The sequence below is a fragment of the Streptopelia decaocto genome (genome assembly GCF_964273445.1).
Source record: "Streptopelia decaocto genome assembly, chromosome: 6".
Classification (NCBI taxonomy): Eukaryota; Metazoa; Chordata; class Aves; order Columbiformes; family Columbidae; genus Streptopelia; species Streptopelia decaocto.
Genome location: NC_138660.1, coordinates 6,109,658 through 6,119,157, shown reverse-complemented (window position 1 = coordinate 6,119,157; position 9,500 = coordinate 6,109,658). Strand labels below are relative to the sequence as shown.

General features: G+C 51.7%; 1 protein-coding gene across 1 annotated transcript; it reads left to right on the top strand.

Moving 5' to 3' along the window:
- Positions 1–3,829: 3,829 nt before the first annotated feature.
- On the top strand, positions 3,830–5,174 carry SST (somatostatin; the record flags this gene model as incomplete). The annotated part of the gene is made up of 2 exons (XM_082056831.1): positions 3,830–3,967; positions 4,962–5,174. The coding sequence occupies 2 exons, from the start codon at positions 3,830–3,832 to the stop codon at positions 5,172–5,174; spliced, it is 351 nt and encodes a 116-aa protein (XP_081912957.1).
- Between the last annotated feature and the right edge of the window lie 4,326 nt (positions 5,175–9,500).

The following is a 9,500-nucleotide window of genomic DNA, read 5'->3' as shown; positions in this document are numbered from 1 at the left end:
TTTGTAGGTTAGCCAAGGAGGTGAGGTGTAATGAAAGCTGATATTGTGGCCGTAGTGACAGCAGAGGGCACGCTTTGCTGGTACAATGCTGAGTATGCAGCCTGCGCATACAGTTCTGGGCATTGCTGGGCCGCTCTGGATCTGTGGAGCAAGTGGGGATAAGTAAGCAGTCACAGGAATTCAATGCAATTCAACCATCTGCAAAGCCACATGCCCTGCAGCGCTGCAGCAGAAAGAAAGGAATAGAATCGGATTTATCTGGTTAGGGAATGAGTGTAAAAAAATTCAGAGCACACTGACCATATAGAGAAGCCGGGGGTGGGGGAACTGGTAAATCAATCTGCAACTTATTCATCACTCCATGCCTGTGCCAGAGTTATAAGGACATCTGGAGGTTTGCCCTTACCCCTTCCCAGGAGTCCTCAGTAGGAGACAGTCTGAAGATAATTAGAGCAGGTGGACTCCCTTTCTCCACTCCCTCATTGCTGGTGCCTTAAGCTCAGCACAAGGTAATTTTCTGACAAAGCACATGTTTGCAACTTTGTTTAAATGGTATTTTTCCTTTAGATTTTCCTTGAAATGAAACGTCAAAACTTTTCAGATGGAGAATACCAGTCATTCTCCCAAATACTACCTGAGATCATGAAGAACTTTGGTCCATTCAACATTTTATCCATCAACAAGGCTCAGACCTGATGGGAACTCAGTTTCTCACCTTTGAACAGGCTGAGATGTTTCTAGAGGAACATTTCCACTGAAGCTCTGTCTCTTGTCCTGCCGCCAACAGCCTCACAACCTCAGCCAAGTCCCAAGAGAGAAAAAACAGTCAAGGTGGATGTCAGAGCTTTCCTGAAGCTGCTCTGTCTCAGGAGCCAAATCATCTCCTGATGGGCAGCAAGACGAGAAAGCGGAAAACATGCACACCCTTGTTTCCCTCAAGTGTCTGAAATTCAGTGGGACAAATCCAATACATTTACCTGCAGTAATATTTTTCCTGTTGCTAGAGGACACCAGTGTAATTCCTCCAGCCTGCCCTGCACTACCAGATGGACAGATGAGGTAGATAGATGTTAAAATGAAAAAGCAAAGGGTGGGTGAAGAAAGGCGCTATCAAGGAACAGCTCTGGGCTGAAAGTCTTTAGTAAGGCTAGACTCATGCACACAGAGGTGCTGCAGGTGGCTGGAGAAGAGTCAGGTGCTGAGCAGTCTGGGTTTGTGCAGGACATCATGAATGGCCTCTCAAAATCCCTTAAGGACTCCAGTCTGCTATCTTCCCCTATTTATGCCAGCATGACCATACCACCTTCTTAAAACCAGCCCTGCTGGCCTGCCCAGAACCCACCCATCTCAGACTGAGCACTTGTACCTCTGCAAAATCCCATAGTGTATGAGTCCTGCTGGCCCTACACAAAGTCAGCAGGAAACAAGAAAGATGGGGAACTCACCAAGAAAGTTGATTGTGCACTGTGTCAACTACTACAGCTCCCATACCCATGTTGGTGTACAGGTGGGTCCTAATGGTGCTGAAACGTAGCAGTTTTTCCATCCCACACAGTGGTCCAAGTCTACACTCCAGCCCATTGCTGTACCCTGTGAAACACAGACACTGAGCTGATCCCTGCAGCACACCAGTGTAGATCCATAGCTGTGGCAGCTCAAGGAGCTGGTAACCATTCCTCCCCACCCAGGAGTGATGGGGGTTCCCAGTGTCCCCTTTCCTTTGGGGTGACAAGCTGAATGGCAAAAGGGTGCCAAGCTGGACAGTTGCCTGCTGTGTGAAGTGACAGGGGACATTAGGTAACAGCTTCCAATAGCCACAGGGGAGCCTGAAATAACCCTGTGCTCCATCCCATTTCCATCTCTTCTCCTCCCTGACACGGCACCCAAGCAGGCTGCTCTGCCCTGGGCTGTGGGAGCTGGGACAAGCTGTTGGGGTGTTTGGGACATTTTCAAAGCTGGTCACAGCTGGCACAGTAGCGTGGCACAGCTGGGTGGTGCTGTGCCAAGGATGAGAATCTGGGGACCACAAAAGCAGTCTGTTCCCAATGCAAGAAAACTGGGAGACCCCAGCTTGCTGCTACTGGCACAGCTGGGAGAAGTGGGGAAATTACTGTTGCTGGGAGAAACCATCCTTAGGGAGTCTCTTTTGAAGGCAGGCAAGAGAGCCAGGATAGCTTTGATGCCCTGGTGTCTGCTACCCTGGCCATTTGCCTTGCCCAGGACTGGCTCTGCTTCTCTGACCAGACGAGAGAGATGCTGGTCCAGCTGCTAGCACAGTGTTGGAGAAAGCAGCTCTGGGAGTTTTTACTCTTTTTGAGTCCAAATTTCTCCTGTTGACCTTGGCAGGAGGCTGTGTCCTGTGCCTGAAACAAGGCAATGTGTTTTAACTAGAGTAAGGGCTCACTCCTCTCTACCGGTTTCCACACAGCAACACCAGTGCTAGAAGACAGACAGGGTGCGGGAGTGCAGGGCTTGGCCTTATTCAGGTCAGGCAGCTGGGGAAAGGCTGGCTGTAAAAGCAGCACAAGTCAACTCAACCCACAGGGTCTCCTGGACTACAAATGAAGGCTTTTTCTCTTATGGATGTCATTCATTTTGTGCCATTATTTGGGAAGAATGCAGAGGATGAAGGCTATGTGCGGCTGCAAATGTCTGCACAAAGGAAGGGATGCTCCATGCAGGTAGGGCAGTCCCAGTTCAACCCAGAGGTCTTCCTGGTCTGGAACCAGTGACCAGCACCGATTCCTCTTGCTGGGCTGTAAAGCAGAGCAGAAACACCTTGGTTCATGGACCACACTTCCAGGTCAGCCTCAGCAAATCCAGCCAGCAGCCCCAGGGTTGAAGGAGGCGTAGGCACATTAATTCAACATGAAATGGAGTTTTCTGGAGACCTTTGTGCAATACTTGGGTCCTCCTTGTCCCTGCAAGCCTGTGACTTTCCACAGGTGGAAACTGAGTGGGAAGAAAGCTCCTGATAACCCTTTTCTGTGAGGTAGCAGAGCCCCTTTCTCGTGCATTCTCCGCTGTTCTGGCCAGCTGACACATAGCTGAAGATCCCTGTCCTCTGGGGTGACAGGGGCTTGCCCAGTGTGGTCCAAACAGCCACCAGCTGCCAGTGGAGCTGCCCGGATGGGGTGGAGGGAGCTGCTCAGGGACGTGGCGGGGAAAGGTCCAGGCAAGGACCAGTGCCCAAGAGCTCCACAGGGGCCACTGAAGGCAGAAAGAATCCCTGGGCACAGCTCAGCATTCCCCACTCCCTGCTGGCACCGGGGGTGAATCTGGCCTTAGGGGCACCCTTTCCAGCTCCCCAGACTCTGCAGCTGGTTCTTAACCGATGGGGCAGGAAGCTGTGCTAGGGTGAGGGACTTCAGCACCGGTGTTGTGGGGGGGCTTAGGCCTCTGGCATGGGGGTCAAACCCACGGGCTGGCCGGTACACAGCCGGGACTCCCCACTGCTGTGCCGCGAGCGCTTGTGGCTGGGGAGGAGGGAGTAGACGAGCAGGGTCGCGGTCTCCGGAGGGAGTGGTGATTTGGCCAGAAAAAACGCCGGGGGTCGGGGGGCGGCCAGAGGAGGCTACTCGGGGGGTACTGAGGACGCTTGGCCGGCCCCGAGCTGAGCATCCCCGGTCGCGGCCCCCCCGCTCGGTCCCGGGCAGGGACCCACCCCCGGCGGCGTGGGGCGAGGGGGGCGCCCCCGCCTTGACGTCAGGAGAAGGGTTTATAAAGGCGACGGGAGGCGAGGAGATCCCCAACGCCGGAGCCGAGCCGCAGCGGAGCCGCCAGCGCCGACCCGCCGCCGCCGCCTCTCCGCGCCCGACCCGCCGGCGAGATGCTGTCGTGCCGCCTCCAGTGCGCCCTGGCCCTGATCTCCATCGCCCTGGCCCTCGGCACCGTCTCGGCCGCCCCGTCGGACCCGCGGCTCCGGCAGTTCCTGCAGAAGTCCTTGGCTACTGCCGCCGGGAAGCAGGTGAGAGCCCCGCGACGGGGCGGCCACCGCTCGGGCACCGCGACGGCCCTGCTGCAGACCCCCACTTCTCTCCTGCAGACCCGCACTTCTCCTGCAGAGATCCCCCCTGATTCCCCGTTGCAGACCCTCCATTTCCCTAGCAGAGCCCTTGGCACCTCCATTGCATGCCCCCAAGCTTCACTGCTGCAGAGCCCTTCAGTTCCCCACTGGACACCCCAGGGCCCTCAGTGTAGTTCCTCACCAGACCTTTGCTCTGTCCTCACTTCAGACCCCCAGCTGATTGCTGCAGACCCCAGTTCCCTGACAGATGCTGTAGTTCCCTGCAGAAGCTGAGCCAGTGACAGGCTGGGCAGCTGGGGGTAGGAAGGGGAGACACCCCCCAGCCCAGCCCAGCCCAGCTGGGTGCTGATGGGGAATGAGGAGCAGCTGCTGCTGGGGCAGAGCTCCTGGTGAAGCTCTTCAGGGGTTCTCCAGGGTGCAGAGCCAAGGCAGCTGCACCCGTGTAGCAGGAGGTTGTCCTTATCTGTGCAAGGGACCAGCCAAGGCTTGGAGGGACTGGAGGAAAAACAACCCCTAGTGAGAGGGTGACCCAACTCAGCCTCCCCTGTGAGCTCCCCCAAAGACCTTTCCCGTGTCACTTTAGCAACAGCCTTGTAGCATCCTCACTGAGTCCGGCACAGTGTGCTGGAGCAGTGAGAGGGGAAGGGAAGGTAATGTGGTGCTTGGATGGGTTCATTCCCTGCCGTGGACAAGGCACCAGTCACTTCTCCACACCAGGCAGATGTCAGCCCTTTTCTGCTCCACTTTATTTCATAGGCACAGCTGCTGTGTAGCAGCTGTCAGGCTGGGCTCTTTGGAAAACTGGGGTTCCTCTTCTCCTCCAGAGTCCTGCATGTCTCTAATCTGCACACAAAGGTGTCTTAGACAGACAGAGTGGTGAGCCCTGGAAAGCCAAGGAGTAATTGTTGTCTCTTTTTCTCTCTTCTCCCCCAAGGAGCTGGCCAAGTACTTTTTGGCAGAACTGCTCTCAGAGCCAAGCCAGACAGAAAATGAAGCCCTGGAGTCTGAGGACTTGTCCCGAGGGGCTGAGCAGGATGAAGTGAGACTGGAGCTGGAGCGCTCGGCTAACTCAAACCCCGCTCTGGCACCCCGGGAACGCAAAGCGGGCTGCAAGAACTTCTTCTGGAAAACTTTCACATCTTGTTAGCTTTTGAAACCCACCTCTTCTCCCCATCCATCCCTGCCTTCTTCCTAGCCCCAGCCCTGAGCAGAACCTTCACCATAAAAGGCGAAGACTGTAAATACACAATCCACGGTTATGGTGAAATTAAACAAGGAAAAATTGAGTTTGATTTCCAGTTGTTTTAATAAAACTTTCTGTTCCAATTGTACATGATTCGCTTGAGTTGTGATTTATGACTAGTCCTTTAATGACATGCACTCTGCAGCTCTTTCAGATGTACTATTTTTAATTCTTTGTTGCAATAAAGTTTATGTTTCAAACGGTGATGTGGAGACTTGGTGGTCAATGAGAAAACCTAAGTCACCTCTTAGCCTGCTTGTCTTCAAAATGCTGCCCATCTTCGGGTAGCAGCAGCAAACGGCATCCACACGTATGCACACACACACACACATTATCTCTTAAAGCGATTTCTTTTTGTTGTTTGTTTGCTGTGGTCTTTCTAAGGGACCCAAAGACACAGTGGTATTTTGGACATCAAATCACTGTAATTGTGACTGAGTCAAATCCACAGCACTGGCACTTCAATCAGTCCAGAGGATTTACACCCATTGCCAGAGGCATCACTATAAATCACGGCTGTATATTCCAGGCGATGGGGGTTAGGAAAGTAGTTCACAGTACAAATTTACTCTACACATACCTTGTTCTGTTCTCAGCCACAAAGACTAAAAGGTTTTCTTACCTGGTATATTTTACTCCTTACAACATCCCTGACAAACGCCGCTTCTGGGATTCCTTTGTAAAGTTTTCCTTTGTTCTGCTGCACAGGAGGAGGTTTTGCATCCCTGTAAAACTAAGATGTTAGTTCTATGCCACCAATTCTTCTCCATCTAGATGAACTGGTTACTGTAGCTTTTCTACCCACTGCATCATCATTAAAGGCAATATTAAAAGGTTCGATATGGCAGGAGAGAGCACCAGGAAAAAGACATGCTTCTCTCAATGGAAGATAAATTCTTTGTGCTTTTGCAGAGCCTCTTCACTTTCTGGCTGTGCTGGTTTGTGATGTGTAACCGTGGGTGAGTTGGAGCCACGGAATATGCACCCTGCATGGGGGACAGGTATCACTTCCCCGAGAAAGTCACCATTCAGGATTAAAGGTAACAAACATTTTGTAACCATCATATGTGAAGGAAAGGTGGAAAATGGGAGATCTTAGAGATGTTTATGGCTGAAGGGCTGAGCGTGACCCCCGTGGAGGTGGATTCACCATCTGAGGGCATGTTAAATCGCTTCTGATCTGTGCTCAGCATAGCTCTCTGTGGGGGTTGTTGCTTTTATTCTTGGTCTGCGCCTCCTCTCCCTGTAGGCAGGAATCTCCTTAGATTTGAGTTGGGGACAGGTGAATCCTTTGTCCTTGGGAACTATAGCAGTGAAACATGAAATCCCAGCCGTGCCACGCTCACTCACCACAGGGCTGGGCTGCTCCACAGCTGACCGGCAAGAGACCAAGGCAGTGGGGGACATGTGGGGTGAGGAGCTGCTGGCATCGCCCCCCCCCCCCTGAGCCCAGAGGCAGGGCTGGATGCTGCTCCCCCTTCCTGGAGCAGGGCAGCCACGGCTGCTGCCGGTGCTGCAGGCAGGTTAAGGGCTGCCTGCTCCCTGCCTGGCTGCTGGGAACCTGAATCCTGCACCCACCGGAGAAGACTTGCCATGATGTGATTTTGAGTCTCACCAGCTCCTGGGAGCCTCCTCTCCTCCTCCCTCATATGAGGAGTAAGTTTTGCAGTACGGTGGGGTTGAGGGCTCTGTCCTCTTTACTGGAGCTGAGTGCGTTGCAGACTGAGCAGGGAATGGTGATCCCTCCAGCGTTTCAGGGGGCAGGGGCAGAGCACGGGCAGGGAACCCTTTTTCACCCCCTGGATTTCTGTGGCTGGTGCAGCTGTGGAGGGTGCAGGATTAACTCACCCTTGGGAGAGGGGCAGGGCTGGCATCATTGGGGGCAAAGCCTCCAAAAAGACATTTGAGAAGCACAGGTAATGTAGATCATTTCTCAGCCCTAAAAGCAGACAGGGTGAGAAGATTATCCCATTTGAAAGAGTGGAGACAGACTCTCTAAGGAGAGAACAATAGTCCTAGCTCATGTCTGATACCATTTTTGCTGTGCATCATCAAGGGAGCAGATATTCGGGGATTCAGTAAAGCAGACACCTCCCCATCCCTGGCTGCTCACTCCTGTCTTGACAGGTTCCACTTGGCTTTCAAAAAGCAGCTAATTCTTCAATGCTGAGACAGCCTCAAGACAGCGGTTACAGGAACAGAAAGGGGGTGGAGGTGCCAGGGGCTTGAATATTCTTATGCACCAAGTCCATATTTCATGGGATATAAATAGACCACTCCTTGCCTGAGGTTTTTCTTCATGGTCCCTATGCTCAGCAAGTGCTTCTGAAGGGAGTTTAATCCTGGCAATTGCTGGAGTGAAAGTCATTGCAAATAAGGATGTGGATGATCCTCAAGCACAGGCAGGAATTAAAGACAGTGATTCACATGTTACACCAGCCTGTTTCAGCAATACGGCTGGCGTCACGTCACAGCAGCTTCTGCGAAGCTAAATGAAGATACACTGGTGGAAGCACGTGCAAATGTCTTCAGTTCAGAGGCAGAAAGACAAACCCTCTCCTTCCATCAACTCAGGAGCTCCTGGAGTTTGGGGAAGCAGCTTCCAGGGTATTAAATATGGTATCACCATGTGTAATTGCAATGCGGCATCTCAAGTAGTCCCAGGTGCTGGGAGCCGTACAAACAGAATGCAAAAGACAGTCTTGCCCTGCTGAGCTAAAAATACTAGAAAAACAAAGGAAGATTTATTGTTTCTCTTTGATAGGTGGGAATAATGGGGTAAAGAGATTAAATGACTGTGTTTAATCCCTGGCCACACAGCCACAAAACAGGGTCCCAGGCTGGGAAGACTCTTGCTGAGCAAGGCTGAGTCTGGGATGAGCACATAGATATGGTCATCTCCCACGGGCCAGAGCTGCCAAAGTGGAGAGCAGGTTTTGTGAGAGGTTTTTCAAGTGATGTTCTCTGGAGTTCAATGGAGGAGCAGCCTCAGCACGGGCCAGAGGGAGGTGAGGGGCTGTGATGATCCATACATGGCTGATTCATCTCCCCTCTTGCACTCAGTGTCACGGGCAGACCCAGAGCAATCCCCATTCCAGCAAGTATCTTCAACCCGGTGATTCATCTGAGTGAGGCAGTGCAGGGAAATGTCCATGAGGAACCAAATAAAAGGGCTTGAAATCGCTGTCTGAAGAGTTACTTTTAAAGAAAATGAGAAAAGCTTATATGAGGCCTGAAAACACACATCCCTCGATGGGAAGTCAGTGAGGAGCTGCTCAGCCATCCCCAGCAGCAAACTCTCTGACTAATGATGCCAGGGGGTCATTCAGTCTAGCAAGCAGGTCAGGATCTTTTTAATGTGCATCCCAAATTGGTAAGAAAGGCAAGTCTTCCTTGGCCTGAAAGGCTTAATGGTGACAGATAGCTTGAAGCAATCCTAGCTGTGGTGCAGAGCAAACACTTGTGGGATCCAGATTTCACAACCTGTGTCCACTCTGGCACCAGATCACTCCTTTTGGCTCTGCAGAAAAGACCAAGAATGTGGACTGATGAGCACAGCTACCCTCCACTCAGAACAGCCTGTAAGATGCTCTGGGCTGCTTTTGCATTTGTGCTCTGCCTCTGTGGCTCCTAGCAAGCATTACACCATCACTCTGATCTGCAGCCACCAGGAGCATCTCAGATTCCCAGACCTCTGCTCTCACCACAGGAATCTTCTTCCCTTTCATCCTGCCCAACTCCAGCACCTTTGGGGAGCACCAGAACAACACCCAGCCCCTGTATGGGTCAGCACCGGCTTTTGAAAAGAAGCACTTACTGTTGCGAGTCCTAATTCTCTGAATGCGAGGCAGCAGGGTGTTTATAGACCAGGTTGAGAAAAGCAATACCTGAGCAATAAAAGTTATTATGATAAAGGAACAAACTGTACTACCTGCTTTCTGAACACCTTCTGACTCTTTGACAGCTTCTCACCAGAACAGTGCAATAAAACTCACACTCTGTATGTTCTTTTCCTTTGCTTTATTAGGGAATTATTTGTTACTTTTTGTCAGTACCTAATTGCACTTCTGAGCATAGCCATTTGGCCAGATACTGTGAATACCTCAGAAGACTTTTTGAATCCCAGCCTTGGGAGATTTACCCCATAAACAACTTGTAGAACACAAACAAAAAATAACAAGGTCACATAAGAACTACCAAGTTCAGATTTTTTTATGTATAGTACAAATG